Source organism: Carica papaya, chromosome 5, assembly GCF_054855325.1.
Source record: "Carica papaya isolate Zhongbai chromosome 5, ASM5485532v1, whole genome shotgun sequence".
Taxonomy (NCBI): Eukaryota; Viridiplantae; Streptophyta; class Magnoliopsida; order Brassicales; family Caricaceae; genus Carica; species Carica papaya.
Genome location: NC_142313.1, coordinates 12,571,269 through 12,590,319, shown reverse-complemented (window position 1 = coordinate 12,590,319; position 19,051 = coordinate 12,571,269). Strand labels below are relative to the sequence as shown.

Sequence of the window (19,051 nt, the reverse complement as noted above, 5' to 3'; positions counted from 1 at the left end):
TCCAATCACATTTAAAGAGGGAACGAATTTGAACCGTTCATCGCATTTGATCGCGACCGTCCGATCACGCCTGAGAAGGGAACAGATCCAGACCATCCACACGTGCGGGAGCGCTTTTGGTTCGTCCGATCGCGGGGCACACAGATCACCAGCATGGCCTCCTGCGTGGCACCGAGTCAGCGTGCCTTGTCACGTGGCGCGCTCCGATTCGTCGAGACTACTGATTGGGCAGTCCTACGTAGTAAAGTTTTTTTTAATTGCATTCTGACCCCCAATTTCTAATTTTTCTTTTAAAAATATTATCCGAACCCAAACTTTCAACGCTTTTTTTCAAAATTATTTTTAATTTCATCATCAACCTATTTTTTTTCCATAATTCTACATTAAATTAAAATTTATTAATTTTAAAAATAGATTATTATATATTTTTAAAATGTTAAAATTAATTTCGGGCTAAATTTTGGGTCCAGGTATTACACAAGGCACTGGGGCTCGATAGCATGAACCTAGCCTTCTTCCAAAAGTTATGGGGTATTGTAGTACGAGATGTAATTAGTTGCTACCAAGATTGTTTTATGCAAGGTAGCTTACCTGATCGTGTTAATGATACGATGATCATGTTAATTTCGAAAAAAAAATTATGAATCTCTAAAGGACCTGAGATCGATATCTTTATGCAGTGTATTATACAAAATATTATTAAAGGTATTGGTCAACCAATTGTAGAAAATCCTGCCAAGCATTATCATCAAGACCCAATCTGCATTCGTGCCTAGTCCACTGATGATAAATAATGTACTGCTTGCTTTCAAGATCATACACAAAATAAAAATGACGAGTAAAAGAGAGGGGTGATATGGAAATGAAGGTCGACATAAGTAAAGCATACGACCGAATTCGTTGGGAATTCTTAGATTTTATTCTCATCCAATTGGGCTTCGACAGCAGATGGGTGCACCTGATGATGGCTTGTGTGTTCTCTGTTAAGGACATGGTGAATGTCAACGGTAAGAAAATCGGCCCCATCACTCCACAATGTGGACTTAATTCATATACTTGAATTTAAATAATTTTTCACATGCAGCAAAAGTACATTGCAGAATTTAATTAGACGAGAAAATTTTCTTCCCACAAGATTTACTTGTTAATTATGAGATTTTTTAAAATAAAAAATTAGATTAAATAGCCTAGTATAAATTTTGAAAGTGATGATTATCATAAATTAATTCTTTAAAGTTCTGACTATTCCAATATAAAATGAATTATATAAGTAGATTCCAGTAAATCTAATTTTATGATATTAATTCATAATAATTAATATGTTATTTTTTTTATAAGATATTGTTGATTCAAATGGAATTATATTTTTATTAAAAAAAATTATTTATATAGTTATATGATAATTAATGTACATATGTCAATTACTTATGAATATAAAAAAAAATTAAAAAAAAATTATGATGCTAGAAACAAACAATAAAAAATAATAAGTTTATAGCAAAAAATTAAAAAAAAAAAAAAAAAGAAATAGAGAGAGATAAAGGAACTGTTTAACATGCCATACAAAATCACAAAAATTATATGCAATTAAGGTTTACTGATGCCACGTGGCATTTTTATAAAAGTACCTCATTGGAAGGCGCTTGATGTTTGACATGCATTGTCGGCTATCATAGGCTGTGCGTGCAACGTGGCAATTCAAGACTGTGCCACGTATTCGCAAGCACATGACATTCGCACATGGATTTATTCATCTTTCCATAATTTATTTGGAATTTCCTCAAACTCTTTTTTTTTTTTTTGACAAAATACAATTTATAGTTTTTAAAATAAATCTTTATATTAATTTTGTGTCTATTTTAAATTCCTACTTTTAATTTGTTTTTTAAAGTAAATTGTCACTATAAACATTTGTTTAAAGTCCACTAAATTTATGCATATATGGCTAGTGATGTTATCACGTTTTACATAATCAATTATAAAATATTAATGCCTCAAGGTTTCTATATAATAAATTATTGTATTAAATTTTATTTAAATAAAATATATTTGTTTGAAATTACACACATAACTGTCAACATGATCGATCAAGTGGTATTTGTGTATAATAGATATTTTTAAATTTTTAATACATATTTTTTTGAGAGTTAAAACCTCTTCTCCAAAAATTATTATTTAAAAAAATAAAAAAACATTAATATATATTGACTTAAAAAAAATTTTATCCATATAAAAAAACAAATATAAAGAGATAAGTAGCAAAGTAGAACATAAATTTATGTTTAAGCCATCCCAATTACAAGTAGATAGAGAATGTTTTAAGTACTAAAAATAATGGGTAGAGATTGAGTAGAAAGAGTTGAAGGCGTCAATATGCATGACATTGATGCTTCGTCAACATGGACGAAGCATGCGAAGATGATCACTATGAGAAAATTAGTTACTATTAACAATAGTTTATATTTTCGTTATTAAATCTCTCTTTTTTTATTTATTTTTATTAAGAGAAATTTATATTAAAAAATAAATTTAAGATTTAAGATATTTATATTTATAATGATTTATTAAAAAATAATTTAGAAAAACTTTAATATTTTAATAATTAATTAATTTTTATTTACTATTTTATTTATATATTATATATATCTTTCTTTTTTGTTTCCGTTCGTCAAACTTTAAAAAATAATAATAATTTAAACAACAATCTAGGAAGTCGTTTTTCTCATTGTATTAATTAAAATCATGTCTTCTCACTTTTTTTTTTTTTTTCAAAAAAAGAGAAATTATTATTACGTTTACTTTTTTTTTAAAGAAAGAAATGAATTATTTTTGTATATTTGTCTTATAGGTTTTGATAAATGATGCAAGTCAATTGCTTGGCACCGACAATGCAAGACGCGGTTGCTTTTTTTTTCGCACCCCCATTAATTTTTTCATGAATTTTATTTTATTCTTCTTTCTTTTCTTTTCTCTTACACTATAAATATTAAAAAAATATTTATATATTCTCTCATAATTTATTCTCAATGGATTCCATATTTTTTATATATAAAAAAAAAAAAGTGGTTTATTCTAAATTGATATTTTCTTTTAAAATAAAATTATTCGAAATGGAGTTGACTAAATTAAGTTAGGCAACATATGTGTTTGATACTTTAAGAAGATATGGTGATCAATTTGATTAAAGAACGGCAAAACGAGTATTATCTTTTCCTCCTCCACGATCTTTACATATTACGCAATGTCAAAAGGCAAAGATTTAAATTATTTTATATTTATTATTATTATTCAATTGAGCATAAACAAAAAAATAGTTCTCTAAATTGAGAAATTCACTCCTTTAGGGAAAATTATCTTGGTAGGTCTACTTTCATTTTAAATTTTTGTTTTCAACATCAAAAAATCATGTCACTTCATTCATAAAGAGATTCTAAAAAAAATTTGAAAAATCCTTAGAATGGGTGAGAGAGCACTTTATTCATTTTGTAAAAATTTGAAACCTTAAAAAAAATAAATTTATAATTTAAATGTAGAAACGATTAATAGAGTTAATGTTTACATTCCTTACACAATAATTTAAAATGTTCAATAGAGATAATATGAGAATGTCTCTAGTAAAAGACAAATGGTAATTAAGAAATAAAAAGAAAAAAATAAATAAATAAGTATTATAGGACAACCTTCACTAACACTTGAAGGGAATCTAAGTGAACTACTCATAATTCTTTTACTGATTGAGATTTAGATTTTGGTCTTTTTGATATAAAATAGTTAATGAAATGGTGAGCTATACTAACCCAACAAGAATATCACACTAATCACATATACAAAAAACTGAAGATTGATAAAAATCATAAAATAATTAATGGAGACCTTAATTTGAGTAAATTTATTCAATACAAAGAAAATCGTTTACTCTGTACTTACCATAATGAGTTTTCTAAAAATAATCTATGAAGACTCATATTCATACTACCTTTTATTTTCATATATAAGAAAACAAGAGATGATAACTTTCTTTTCTTACCTGTTTACTAGTATCCCTGAGGGTCCATAGGGATGTCCCCCTACTCATAAATCTAATATTCAATTTAAACAATTAATTGGTCGTTCTCATATCCCGTCCGGTAATGGACGCCAAATATTCTATTGCCTCGATACCCTGTCTGGTATGAGGGTGAATCATATCTTCCAAACCTTCCCGATAAGGGATTTCATAGTTTTGTTCGGCTGAGATAATGTTCATGGTAGGATTCCCCATATACCAAGGCAATTTGCCATTTTCTTGGGTACCCAATAAGTCTTTCACATAAAGATTCTCATCAACAAAACAACCAACCACGTACACCAATATCTCATATTATATTTACAGATCAATTAAACTATATTCATGCTGACGATATATAACCGAATAAACCAGATAAATTGATAAGAATATATAAAATATAATTTAAGAACATGTACCATATAATAACGAACAAATAGAGTAGTACGGAAAATAAACAGAAAATTGGGACAATCGTGAACTAACTGGTTTTGGCTTCACTAGTGACCTGTAATTATTTTTAGGGTTTTTTAATTTTTTTATAAAAATACAAAATTATATATCATTGATCCTCAATTTACCATATCGGAGAATAGGGTGAGATATTCTTACCCAGTTCAATGTTTCGAGACGTCGCGCTGTCTACTACGTCTCCCAATGGGTACTGAGTTTCCTGAATTTTTCCTGTAAAAATTCAAAACACTCGTCACATACCTAAAAATACATAAAAAATTCAAAATCAGTGTCCAAAACTCTTTCTGGCCAATTTTGCTGGTTCGGAACAGCTGCGGCGCCGTGCTCCGATGCCAGCATCGCTGCCCACGGTGGTGGTTCACCTCACCTAGCCGATTTTGACCAATTTTGACTGATTTTACATGTATTCATGTATAAAAACACATTAGAGGGCCTCGGTTGGTTGGAAAATAAAAAAAAATCAAACCTACCAGCATGGGGGACCTTTGGGTGCTCCGGCTCTGCCGGTCCTCCTTTGCGGCTAAAATTATTTCTTCGGTTAACCAGCACAAAAAAAAAAACGATGAACACAATGACCGAAAAATTGCATAAAATGGGAAGCGGAAAGGGGTTTATCGAAGGAATTTTTGAGTTTTGGCCGTGACAGCTTCGTCGGGCTTTGCCCATGGTTTCTGGCTCATCCGTCGTCTCTCTTATTTCGATTTGACCATAGAGATGCTCGAACTGAATTTCGAGCAAGTAAGAGAAATTTTTACCTTTTTTAACGACCGACGGTGGCTCTGGTCTGGTGGCGGTTGACTTTTTTATCCGGCGCCTGGTTCTTCTTTTCTGGCGGTGGCTAGCGACTAGTGTTTGGGTTCCCATGCGATGCGAAGTATTCATCGTTATTGATCTCATTTGTCTGATCGGGACTAAAGAGAAAATTAATCTAAACCGTTTATCCCGATTGATCTCATCGGTCCGATCGCACCTAAAAAGGGAACGAATCTGAGCTGTCCATGCGCGCGGGATCGATCTTAAATCGTCTGATACTAGGCACGCGGATCGCCAGCGTGGCCTCCTGTGTGGCACTGATGTCAGCGTGTCTTGCCACGCGACGTGCTCTGATTCGTTGAGACTACTGACTCGGCTGTCCTGCGTGGCCAATTTTTTTTTTTGTACATTGACCACTTGTTTCCAATTTTTTTTTTTAAAAAAAAACACCTCTCGACCTCAAATTTTTACTCATTTTTTTCCAAAAATATTTTTGATTAAATCACCAACCTATTTTTTTCAATAATTTAACAAATTTAAATTAAATTAGTTTATAAATAATATTTTATTTATTTTTAAAATACCAAAATTGTTTATGAGCCAATTTTTGGTTCTGGATATTACAACTCTCCCCCCCTTAAGAAGAAATTTGGTCTTTCAAATTTGTTACCCTCTCACTTAGTCAAACAGTTGGAGATACTAGGCTCTAAAGTTCGATTCTAGCTCTCATGTAGCCTCTTTCTGTATGTAATTCTGCAATAGAACCTTAACGAAGAAAATTTTTCTGTTGTGGACTACTCTGCTTTTTCGATTTACAATGCCCATTAGTACTTTCTTATAGGATAAATCCTCTTAAAATGAAGGGGGCTTGTGGGGCAGTATGTGTGGAGGATCCAGGTTGTATTTACATAGCGTGGATATGTGGAATACATTATGAACCCTAGATAGCTCTGAAGATAGTGCTAGTCTATAAGCGGTCGTACCAATCCAGTCTAAGATCTCAAATGGCATGATGAACCGGATATTTAATTTTTTCTTCTTACCAAACCTACTGATCTCCTTGAAATGAGTAACTTTAAGAAACACTCGATCACATTTTTCAAATTCTAAATCCTTCATTCAGGTGTCTGTATTACTTTTATGCCTGCTCTGAGCTATTTGGATATTTTTCCTGATCTTAATTATCTCGGCTGTAGTCTCCTCTATAAGATTTGGGCCGAATAATTTTCTATCACCCACCTCTTCCCAACAGATCGATGATCTACATGGGTGATCATATAATGCCTCATATGGAGCCATGCCGATACTTGCTTGGTAGCTGTTATTATAGGTGAACTCTATCAAAGGTAGATGATCATCGCAATTGACCCTCGAAATCTATAACACAAGCTCGGAGCATATCCTCCAGTGTGCGAATCGTCCTCTTTGATTGTCCATCTGTTTGAGAGTGAAATGCAGTACTAATAGACAATTTCATTCTCATGGTTTGTTGAAAACTAGATCAAAACTGAGAAGTCAACCTGGGGTCTCTGTCGGATACTACTGACACTGAAACTCTATGTAACCTGTCTATATCCTGAATGTACATTCTTACTAACTTGTCTAAAGGACCGGTCATTTTGATAGCCAATAAGTGAAACGGTCGATAATTACCCAAATGACATCATGTTCTGAGTGTACCTTAGGCAACTTTGTCACAAAATCTATTGTGATATGTTTCCATTTCCACTCTGGGATCGGTAATGGTTGAAGTAGCCCGTTTGGACGTTAGTACTCTGTCTTAACCTATTGACATACTAGACACTTAGAAACAAAGTTGGCTATCTCTCTTTTCATCGCACTCTACCAAAACTGGTGTCACATGCTTAGATACATTTTAATACTTTCGGTATGCATGATGAACCTTGAGCTATGAGTCTCTGTCATGATGTTATTTTTCAATTCACTGTCACTTGGAACACACATCCTGTCCTGAAATCTTAACAACCTATCAGCCGAGACTCAGAATTCTGAATTTACTCCCTGTTTTACATCCTTCCTAAGAGTCGCTAGGGTGGAATTGATGGATTGAGCTTCTTTTTATTCTCTGAATCAAGTCGGGTTAGACAGTTAGGTGGACCAAACATGCAGCTCTCTTTAAGTTTTGAAGTTATATATGTTGTGTGGCTCCTATTACCCTACATTCAGAAACTATTATGTGAGCTAACGTACTTGTACTTTTTCTACTGAGCGCGTCGGCTACCACATTGCCCTTACTCGGCTGATACAAAATATTACAATTGTAGTCCTTAAGAAGCTTCATCCAACACCTTTGATACATGTTGAGATCCTTCTGAGTGAATATGTGCTTCAAGCTTTTATGGTCAGTATAAATCTCAAAAGTCTCCCCATACAGGTAGTAACGTCAGGACTTCAAGGCGTGAATAATGGCAGCAAGTTTTAAGTGAATACTACCCATGCAGTAGTCAACCGCTTTTTGAGTTCTGTAAATCTCCTTTCGCAGTTCTCGTTCCATTCAAACTTAATGTTCTTCTTTGTGAGCCGGGTCAAAGGAGCGGGTAGGCTAGAAAATTCTTCTACAAACCTGCAGTAATAACCTACCATTTTTAAAAAGTTACAAATCTCCTTGACCGAGGTCAATTTTTGCCAACCAAGCACTGCTTTAACTTTTTTAGGGTTCAATGATACTTCATCCCTTGATATGATGTATCCTAAGAAGGTATTTTGCTCGAGTCATAACCCACACTTGCTCAATTTGACATACAATTTCTTCTCCCTAAGAAACTCTAAAACTTGAGTCAGGTGGTGAGGGTATTCTTATCTGCTCTTTAAATAGATCAAGATATCATTGATAAATACAATGATGAACTGATCTAGAAATTTTTTGAAAACTCTGTTTATCAAGTCCATAAAAATGGCTGGTGCATTGGTTAGTCAAAATGGCATGATTAGGAACTCATAATGTCTGTACCTAGTTCTGAATGCTGTCTTAAGAATGTCATCTGCCTTGATTTTTACCTGATGATAACCCGAACTTAAGTCGATTTTGGAGAAGATTTGGGCACTCTGTAACTTGTCAAAAATACCATCAATTCTGGAAAGGGGGTACTTATTCTTGATCGTGGCCCTATTCAATCCCCTATAGTCAATACATAATTTTAACGTTCTATCCCCTTTCCTTACAAATATGACTCCAACACCCTAAGGAGATACACTATGTTAGATGAACCCACTGTCCTGCAATTCATTGATCTATTTTCTCAGTTCTTCCATCTCAACACGGCTTATGCGGTAAGGGACAACTGAAATAGGTTGTGTGTCAGGCTAAAGATCGAAGGTGAACTCAACTTTTCTGTTTACTGGTAGTCTGAGTAGTTCATTAAAAAATACACTCGAAAAGTCTCATACTACTGTGATATCTTGAATGCAAACTTCTTTCTTAGGTTTGCCTAATGTAGAGAAGAAAATCGAGTTAAAGTATTATGTAATAAGGAAATTGCTATGAGGAAATAACATTTAAAATTTTCATTAACTTGTAAATGGCTCTTCGTTAGGAGGGTTGAATACAAGTTTCTTATGAAAACAATCTACGGTAGCGTGGTACACCACTAACTAGTTCATTCCTAGAATTATATCAAAGTCCTCCGTGTCAATTTCTATCAAGTCCACACTCAATTTTCTATGTGCTATATTTATGATACAAGCTTTGTATATAACCTCCCTTAGTAGTATCCTACTTCCAGGAGTAAACACGAATAACACATAATCAAGTTTTTTTAGTAATACATTTAAGTTTTGTGTAAAAGTATGTGAGACAAACAAATGTGAAGTACCAGTATCAATTAAAACATTTGCAAGGTGATTACAAATAGTGTACGTACCCTGTATCACGTTCGCGTTAGCTTCAGCATCCTACTGAGTGAGGTTATAAACTCTACCCTAGATAAGAGGTTTGACCTGATTCCAATTTTGTGGGTACTCTCTCGCTTAATGTTGGACACTCCCACATATGCGGCATGTATTATTGAGCCGATAGTAGGGTCGGTCTTCATGCTCCTTACCACAGTGCTAGTAAGTCCTACCACGTCTTGTTACCAGAACTTGAGGAGGAGCTTGAGTCACTGGTCTAGGTCTCTTGTTCTGCTGGACTGGTGCAATGGGTGCTAGTATGCGGTGTGAAACCGGGGGTCTAGAATTCTCCACTACTAGAGGAAAAATGTGAAGGTTTCTTTCCACTAACTGTGTTTTAACTAGAACGGCTGAATAGGTACTGAGCTCAAATATGTACAGCTGCTGTATGATATCAGAACATATGCCCCATTCGAACTTCTTTGCCTTCCTACCTTCATCTATCATGCTTTTAGGGGAATACCAGTCCTACTCCAGAAACCTTCGGACATACTCCGACATAGTCATATCACTCTAGACTAGGTGTGCAAACTTTATTTTCTTCAAATGTCGGAGGTGCTCTAGGAGATACTCTGTATTGACGGCCATCAGGAACTGTTCCTAAGTGACTGAAACGGGCAAGGTATCTTGCTTGAGCTGCCACCAGCGACTTGCCTCTCCCATAAGCATGTAGGTGACAAGTACAACTTTCTGTTCGAGAACCACCCCAAGAGTCGCGAAACCCTTCTCTGTCTTAACTAACCAATACTCTACCTCTTCAAAAGAGGATGCCCCTGTAAAAGTAGATGAGTTTAGTCTTTTGTACATTTCAATGTAGTCTAGGTTCATTGTGGGTGGAATTGAATTCTATAGAAGAGGAACTGAATTGTGCTGGGGATGGACCAGGTAGCCCTGTGGTGATGCTGGATGATACGATTGAAGCACTGGATTAAATTGTGGCGGTACCGCATGATGCGGTGGGCACTGGATTATATTATGGTGGTACTGGATGATTCGGTGGAGGCACCAGATTCTACTGGTGCTAGATGGTACGGTGGAGGAGCAGGGTTGTACCGGGTGGCTCTGAATCTTCCCGCTGCAAGGGTGGCTTAAACTGTGGCAGTGGGGGAGGGTCAGGCAGCTCCATCCTTTCTTCCCAGGCCTACTGGGCAGAGATGAGTCTTTTTAGTATCTCAAAGAGTCGATCAACATCCTCTTGAAGTGAACCATCCCGAGTTGCTTGATTTAATGGCCTTCTTCTCCTCATATTCTTGTACTTGCATTGCACAAAGAAGGGTTGAGCGATAATTTATTTTTTTGGTGTTTTTTAAGTCTGTGTAAAGAATGGTTCCGAGGAACGTAACTCTGATACTAACTATAAAGATCTAGAACCTTAAAAGAAATGAATTTATAATTTAAATGCGAAAGCAATTAATAGAGTTAGGGTTTACATTCCTTACACAATAATTTAGAATGCCCAATAAGGTTACGAAAATGTCTCTACTAAAAAACAAACAGTAATTAAGAAAATAAAAAGAAGAGCGAATAAATAAGCCTCCTAGGACAATCTTCATTAGTACTTGAAGCAAGTTTGAGTGGTGAACTACTCATAACTCTCTTGCTAATCGAGATCTCGATCTTGATTTTCTTGATCTGAAATAGTTAATGAAAACATTGAGTTATACTAGTGTAGTAAGAATATCACATTAATCACAGATACGGAAAACTGAAGATTGGTAAAAATTATAAAATAATTAATAGAGCCCTTAATTTAAGTAAATTCATTCAATACAAAGAAAATCGTTTATTCTGTACTTACCGTAACAAGTTTTTCAAAAACAAACTATGAAGATTCATATTCATACCACTTTTTATTTTCATACATAAGAGAATAAGAGACGATAACTTTCTTTTCTTACCTGTTTACTGGTACCCCTGGGGGTCCATAGAGATTCCTCCTACTCGTGAATCTAATATTCAATTTAAACAATTAACCGGCCGTTCCTATACCCTGTTCGGTAATGGGTGCCAAATATTCTATTGCCTCGATACCCTGTTCGGTATGAGGGTGAACCATATCTTCTAAATATTCCCGGTAAGGGACCTTCTAGCCCCATTCGACTGAGGTAACATTCACGGTAGGGTTCCCTATGTACCAAGCACGTCTGCCATTTTCCTAGGTACCCAATAAGTCTTTCACGTAAAGATTCTCATCAACAAAACAACTAACTACGCACACTAATAACTCATATTACATTTACAAATCAATTAAATTATATTTATACTGATGGTATATAACCGAATAAATTAGATAAATTGATAAAGTTATAGAAAATATAATTTAAGAAGATGCACCATATAATAATGAGCAAATAGGGCAGTACAGAAAAATAAATAAGAAATTGGGATAATTGTGAACTAACTGGTTTCGACTTCACTAATGACCTGTAATTATTTTTAGGATTCTCTAATTTTTCATAAAAATATGAAATTATACATCGTTTAGCTTCAATTTATTGTAACGAAGAATAAGGTGAGGGATCCTTACCCGGATCGGTGTTTCAAGATGTCGCATTGTCTACTACGCCTCCAAACAGGTATTGGGTTTTCTGAATTTTTTTATGAAAATTCAAAACACTCGTTCCATACTTAAAAATGCCCCAAAAATTCAAAAGTAGTGTTCAAAACTCTTTTCGGCCAATTTTGAGGTTCCGACATGGCGGCGGCACCATGTTCCAGCGTCGACTCTGTCGCCCATGATGACTATTCACCTCGACATGGCCGGTTTTGACCAGTTTTGCACGTATCTCTACAGAAAAACACATTATGGGTTCTCGGTTGGCCCAAAAATTATAAAAACTAAACCTACCAGCGAGGGAACCTCCGGGTACGGCGGCTCCACCGGTCTTCCTTCGTGGTTGAGATTCTTTCTTTGACTAATATGCACAGAAAAGAATAATGAACACAATGACAAAAAATTTGCGTGAAATGGAAGTGAGAAGGGGCTCATCAGAGGGATTTTTGGGTTTTGGTCGCAACGGCTCCATCAGGCTTTGCTCGCAGTTTCAGCTCAACTGCCATCGCTCTTGCTCCGATTTGGCCACATGGATGCTCGGAATCGAATTCTGAGTGGGTAGGAGAAAGTCTACCTTTTTTAGCAGCCGACAGTGGCTCTAGTGCGGTGGTGGTCGGCAGTCGGCCTCCTTCGGTGCCTAATTCTTCTTCTCTGGTAGGGGCTGGCGGTTATGTTTGAGTTCCTATGCGATGCGAAGTATTTATACCCATCTCGCGTCAATTTGAATCGCTCATCGCGATTGATCTCATCCGTCCGATCGGGTCTAAGGAGGGAACGAATCCGAACCGTCCACTCACGCAGGATCAATCCTGAGCTGTCCGATCGCTGGGCACGCGAATCGCCCGCGTGGCATCGACGTTAGCGTATTTTGCCATGCGGCGTGCTCTGATGAGTCGGGGCTACTGACTGGACCATCATATGTGGCCGATTTATTTTTTGCACTTTGACCATCTGTTTTTAATTTTTTTAAAAAAAAAATACCACCCGAACTCAAATTTTTACATTTTTTTTTCTAAAATTATTTTCGATTACATCTCTAATCTATTTGTTTTAATAATTTAATAAAATTAAATTAAATTAATTTATAAATAATATTTTATTTATTTTTAAATTGTAAAAATTGATCTCGGACTAATTTTCGTACCCGGTATTACACTTTTTGTAAAGATATCTCGTAGATAAAGTAGAATTGTTAAAAACTATTTAAATATTTTTATTTTAATAAAAAATATCAAATTACCTAAATTTAAGATTGATTAAAGTAAGAATATTGTGTTTAAGTATTTGAATAAAGTTAATATTATTCTTTTTATTGTTCACTTGCGATACTATTTAGGAATTTCTCTAATTTATTATAGAACTATCTAAAATATTTATCAAGTGATAGTTCAGTGAATATAAAAAAAGAAAAAAAAAACTTTCTGGTTGGCAAATCCATTATTTATTCATAGCAAAAAGAAAAATAAAATAAAACATATTTCCGTTAAGATTATTACCTTTAAAATATATTCTTATATTATGCAGACTACCATTCTAATTATTTATTTATCACTAATCATATTGTTCGGCTCAATAGAAATTATTTGAAATATTTTTATTAAATAGAATAAAATTTTTCATATCAAGAAAACGGATGGCTTTGAAATTAGCAATATAAAAGAGATTAACATGGAGCTGGGTTAAAGATTGATTAAAGAATTCACAAGCATATTGACTGGTATCTTAGAAGCTAAATACTTTATGAATTGCACAATATCTTTGATACCACCTTTCCCCATGTTTTAGATTTTCAAAATTGGAGAGGCTTTTTCAATCATGATTAACTTCTTAAGACATAAATCCAACATAGAGTTTTTTTTTTTATTAGGGACATGATCAACAATTTGTTATATACCAAAGTAGCACGTATTCATGTTCAAAAAGTAAATTATAGAGAAAGGACTCCCTTCATATGATTAGTCCATACTTAGCATGAGTCTAATGAAGTGATTAGCGAATGACGGCAATATAAAGTCGTACAGTGAGAGACTGACAGCCCACAGGACAGACCCCAGCTAGCTGTATCGTGGAGAAAAAAATAATATGACTGACCTGTCACCGTCGTTTATTATTATTTTTTATTTTTAATTCAATTATCACAGACCACAAACACAATCCCAAACCAGAGAAGTATCAATCATTTCAACTTCTCTCTTTCGTTTGTATAAATACACTCTTTTCAACCAGATGGAAAACAAACAAAAAACCTATTCATTCATCTCCTTCCCCAAGATCACAACCAGGCCTTGTTTCCAATTCTCCACAACCTTCCTCCTCTTCACTCTCTCTGCACCTCCCCTCTCTTCCTCCCTCTCAAGATTCACTTCGTCGTCTTCATCCTCAACAAGAACTACTACTACTACCTTCGACGCTGAAATGGTATTTGGATCCTTTACCCGATTCCTTCTTTAATATAGACGTGTATGTATGTGGGTATCTTTGCTTTGTTCTTTTGTTCGCAAGGTGATTGAAGGGATTGAGTTTAAAACAGGTGATGGGATCCAGTAATTCTGATTTGGCAAATCTTAACTCAAGCGGAGCGATGGGAGAGCCTTCTATATCTTGCACTACTTTCAATATCTTAGCTCCTATTTACAAGCGACTGGATCAACAGGTGATTTACCTTTGGTTTCATCCCGAAGGTTGTCGTTATCTTTTTCTTTTTTTTAGAAAAAAAAAAAAAAATTAAATGGGCATGGCTTTAAGTTGTTAATTTCGCATCGGTAAATGGAACAGAAGAATCAAAACACTCGTGAAAGTGATTTCAGGGCATTCTGGTTTTCGAGGAACCAGAGGATTTTGGATTGGTTGCTTTACGAGAGATCGTCTATTATCTGTCTCCAGGTGGTCTTTGTGTATCCTTATCTTCTTTTCCCATTTAATCTACTTTTGTTTGTTTTTCCTTGAGTCAATTTGACTTTTTAGTAGATCATAAACTATATAAAACAATTTGACTTTCGATTTGTGAACGTTGCTGACTTAGTTCCGGTTTTATCTTATGATGTCTATTTCCAATAATAGGAGTTTTGGGTTGGCAATGAAGAACTGGTTCATATGTACCAGGAGAGGCTTGGTGATGCAGGCTACATCACCTTCAAGCTTGCAAGAACCAATAACCGGGGAGATGGTAAGTCTTCTTGACGTGATTTCTGATACTTACTGGACTTGGTTAGCAACATATACTTCACGCAAATTTTGACCCAATTGATTTGATTGACACTTGGCACTTTTCACATCTATCCTTTGGAAATAAAACGCACCAATTCCTGGGTTTATAACGAAACGTCTATACGTTTCTGATTTCTTAAAATAATACTTGTACAAGGACTTTCTGATTGGTTCTTCTGGTGGCTATAAATAGACGGAAGAAATTAAAAATACAAATGCAATTTCACAACTTTTGGGGGTTGAATTAGTTGTTATGCAACTTTCAGTCATTTTCAGTAGTCATATATAAGTGCAGCCTACTGCTTCTGACATGTCTAATGATCAATTATTGGGTGAAAGGGAAGATTATTTCCCTGTAGTCATATAACTCAGTTCTAATATTCTGGTATTCTTCTTTATGCTACTGCTTAGCTATTTCTAACAGTTATCACTATCTTACTTGAGGACTTGTATCACGTATTTCCTTCAGGTCTCCTAACTGCAGTAAGGAAGGACTACTTCGAAGTCCTAAATCATCGCGAGCTGCTCTTTAATGATTTTGGAGACCGTGTTGCTCAGCTGTTGCACGTCCAATCAGCTGTTCCCCTTTCTATGAACGGGAAAGACAATATTCAACAAGAGATCCTTATAGTGAATACCCATTTATTGTTTCCTCATGACTCAAGTTTATCTATTGTAAGATTGCATCAGGTAAATAATACCTCCTTTAGATTTTCATCTCGTAAACAATACCTCCTTTAGATTATCGTTGAGTACACCTTTCAAGCGACTCCATGATTTGTTTCCCTGGGCCAAGCCAGTGGTCATTGCTTACCTGTTGCATCCAAATTCTTCTCACAGGTTTATGAAATTCTAAAATATGTGGAAACATATCAGAAAGATAATAAACTCAACAACATGCCCATTATACTCTGTGGGTGAGTATTCTATCTTGCCTTTTCTGAATTTGATGGTCTCCATCACATCCTTACTATTGCATTTTATTCTTACATGTTATTCTCTCTACAGTGACTGGAATGGAAGCAAGCGTGGGCATGTTTACAAATTCCTTAGGTCCCAGGGATTTGTATCATCCTATGATATCGCTCATCAGTATACTGATAGTGATGCTGATGCTCATAAGGTTAGTGTCTTCCAGGTCCACTTGTGGTGTCTGTATGGAGCAAACCTATTAATGTTTAGATGCTGGTTGCTTATGACATGTTTGTTGTCCACTTTCTTCTGTCTTGTACAGTGGGTTAGCCACCGAAATCATAGGGGGAACATCTGTGGTGTTGATTTTATATGGCTTCGCAACCCTAGTAAGTCAAGAAAACCACTCAAGACAAGTTGGGCTGAAGCAGTTTTTGGTATAATAAAGGTGAGTTCATCAATTTCTGCATTAAATCACTTTAATTTTGCGACATGTTTAAGTGTCTCAAGAGACAATTTCAAACTCCTAGCTTATGTCATTTAATATTGAAAAGGTACAATACAAATAAATATGCACCGACTCTCTGGATCATACCAATTAATATTTGCAACATGAACTCTAAGAAACTCAAGTTACCAGATGGTTTAAGCTTGAGAAACAACATAGGTACCAGGAAGAACCTGTTAATGTTTTCAATTGTAGGGGAGGATGTAAAATTTATTATTCGACAAGCCCCAGTGCATGTTATGATTCTTGCCATAATGCATTTTGCATGCTAATTTTCTCTGAGCCATCCTTAGTTATAATTTCTGTGAGTGTGTGCTCTTTATTCTGGTGACAGGGCCGCATATGTGTGTCCAGATTTTTGCAATAAAAAATTTGAATCTTTTTTTTAAATAATATAAAAAACTTGAATATTTTGTAATTCAACTTATATCAAATGCATGTTTAGCATCTGTCTGCTCTTAGTAAATTCTTAAGATAGAAAGCATAATTTACTACCGACAACTAGTTGTCATCGGTGACGCAACACGTGCATGTAGATGTTAATGATTGTCGTGTAAGTAACATGTCAACAACTGAATGACAGATATTTGGACCGTTTTTTTTGTTTCTGATGGAAATGGCAAATTACTGATTTAGGTTCTACATCAAAATTGAGGTTGATAAAAATCGAGTTTGATTAAAAATAGGAATTAGAATAGAATACAAATAGAATAAAAATCTGAATGAAAATATTATTCTAATTTCTAGTCAATTTTATATCCTATTCAAATAAAGTGTTTTTATAGTTCTTTTCTCGACATATAAGAATACAAACATGTAGTTGTGGAATTGATATATAAGTGAAGTTAATTCAATTATGTGTCATTTGTGTAAATTATGATTAACTTTTATGTATCAAATAACTATAATGTAAGAATTGAATGAAAAATAGAAGAACAAAATGCAATTAAATACTTATCTATTCCTTAGTTTTTTTTCCTTTTTGTTCACAAGTTTGCAGATTAGGCATGATGTAAAAAAGCATCATTTTAGTTCTGGAAGAACTATGTGCTGAATGTATTTGTTAATTTTTTCTTGATGATGATCCTAAAGTGATGCTTGAATTTTTTTTTCTTGGTTCCAGTATCAACTTCGAAAAGCTTCCTCGGCAGAAAGTGATGCCTTTCAATTTCTTAGGGCTGACAACCATGCCAATGTTATAACTTACTCAGATTTCTGTGAAGCACTTCAGCAGGTACTGTCTATTTGCTTTTCTAGCCCATATAGAATGGTTGTGATGGAACTATGCCAACTGTGTTTTTAACTTTTGCAGGTAAATCTAACTGGCCTTTCTTATGGATTAAGTTTCCAAGAGATAAAGGATCTCTGGACTCAAGCCGACACTGATGGAAATGGTGTTCTTGACTATGAAGAATTTAAGGTTTGCTACATCCCTAATTCATGAAACTTTCCCTTCCCCATTTCTCGTGTCCATGTTTTCTTTGCTTTGCTATGTTATTTGGTCATGCCAGTCAAGAATGTGATCGGTCTTGTACTGTAGTCTTACACGATACATGGTAATACTATCAAGAAGAGGCTTTTTCCATTAAAAAAAAAAGGAGCTTTTTGAACTCTCGCAAAGGTTTTAACAACTTCCCTTTAACTTGACCTAGGTATAGATTGTAATATCATCAAGAAGAGGCTTTTTCCCTTTTAAGAAAAAAAAGGGGGCTTTTTGAACTCTTGAAAGTGTTTTAACAACTTCCCCACTCCAGACTATTTTTTAGAAAATCCTTCAATGCTCCATCTCTTCCCTACTAATCCACCCTAAGAGACAACTGAAGCCCTTGACTGTTTCATTATAGACCTCTGATCGGTAAACATGACAAAAAGATTACTAAGTTTTGATATTCCTGCAGAGGATTTGGAACTCCACATGCTCAGAGCAAACAGAGGAAAATTATGATGAAAGTGTAGATGAGTATAAACAGAGCACAGAAGAAGCCATTGGTTTCAGGGTGAAAAGTGCAGTTCTCTTGCCCCATGAAGTGGAGAGAGGAATGTGGCCTGAGAACTATACGCTTTCAGATCATGCCCGACTTACTGTGGAATTTTCGCCAGTGAGGATGCAGTGTTCTTCATGAAGACATGACTAGCCCCAAAAAGTGTTGGTACATAAATCGAAGGGGAACTAAATTTTGCAAAAAGCTGTTTGAAATCTTGCTGTATAGATCATAAAAGTCTGATTTTGGGTTGCGTCACCTGCAGTTGTGTTGGGCTGATAGATAGTAGTATATAGGGGCATGTTTTGTAGCCATTACACTTAATGGTAGGCACTTTTTTTGCAGGCAAAGGTAACATTGTATATCTGGTGTTCAGTTGTAAAGTGAAATGCTAATGGAGAACAGAGCCCTATAAATTCACATAAAAATGTAAGCCGTGTTGTGTTATATTCTCTTTTCTAACGAGAATAAACACTTTGTAAAACCAATATTTATAACCCAACAAACAATTTAAGATGATCTTTTTAGTATTGAAGTTGACAAAGTAATATTAAGATATATAATCATACATTGAAATTACTGTTTATTGTAACTGCAGTGAGTTAATTTTTATTAATTTAAGTGTAAACAAATTCTCAATTTAGATGAAGTCGTAACAGAGAATTTAGCCCTGTAAGAGATTTTTCAATAAAGTAGGGTGAGGAAGA

At 34.8% G+C, this 19,051-nt stretch overlaps 1 protein-coding gene across 2 annotated transcripts; it reads left to right on the top strand.

Moving 5' to 3' along the window:
• Positions 1–13,907: 13,907 nt before the first annotated feature.
• LOC110814156 (Calcium-binding endonuclease/exonuclease/phosphatase family) lies at positions 13,908–18,879 on the top strand. Of its 2 annotated transcripts, XM_088219453.1 has the most exons (11): positions 13,908–14,153; positions 14,266–14,388; positions 14,511–14,618; positions 14,796–14,901; positions 15,412–15,632; positions 15,783–15,859; positions 15,951–16,065; positions 16,177–16,302; positions 17,486–17,596; positions 17,675–17,782; positions 18,261–18,879. In XM_088219453.1, the coding sequence occupies exons 1-11, from the start codon at positions 13,962–13,964 to the stop codon at positions 18,483–18,485; spliced, it is 1,512 nt and encodes a 503-aa protein (XP_088075579.1). In that variant the 5' UTR covers positions 13,908–13,961; the 3' UTR covers positions 18,486–18,879. The 2 variants fall into 2 exon arrangements, with proteins under 2 accessions (XP_088075579.1, XP_088075580.1); XM_088219454.1 differs by lacking the exon at positions 13,908–14,153 and having other exon boundaries at positions 14,325–14,388; positions 14,543–14,618.
• The last annotated feature ends 172 nt before the right edge of the window (positions 18,880–19,051 follow it).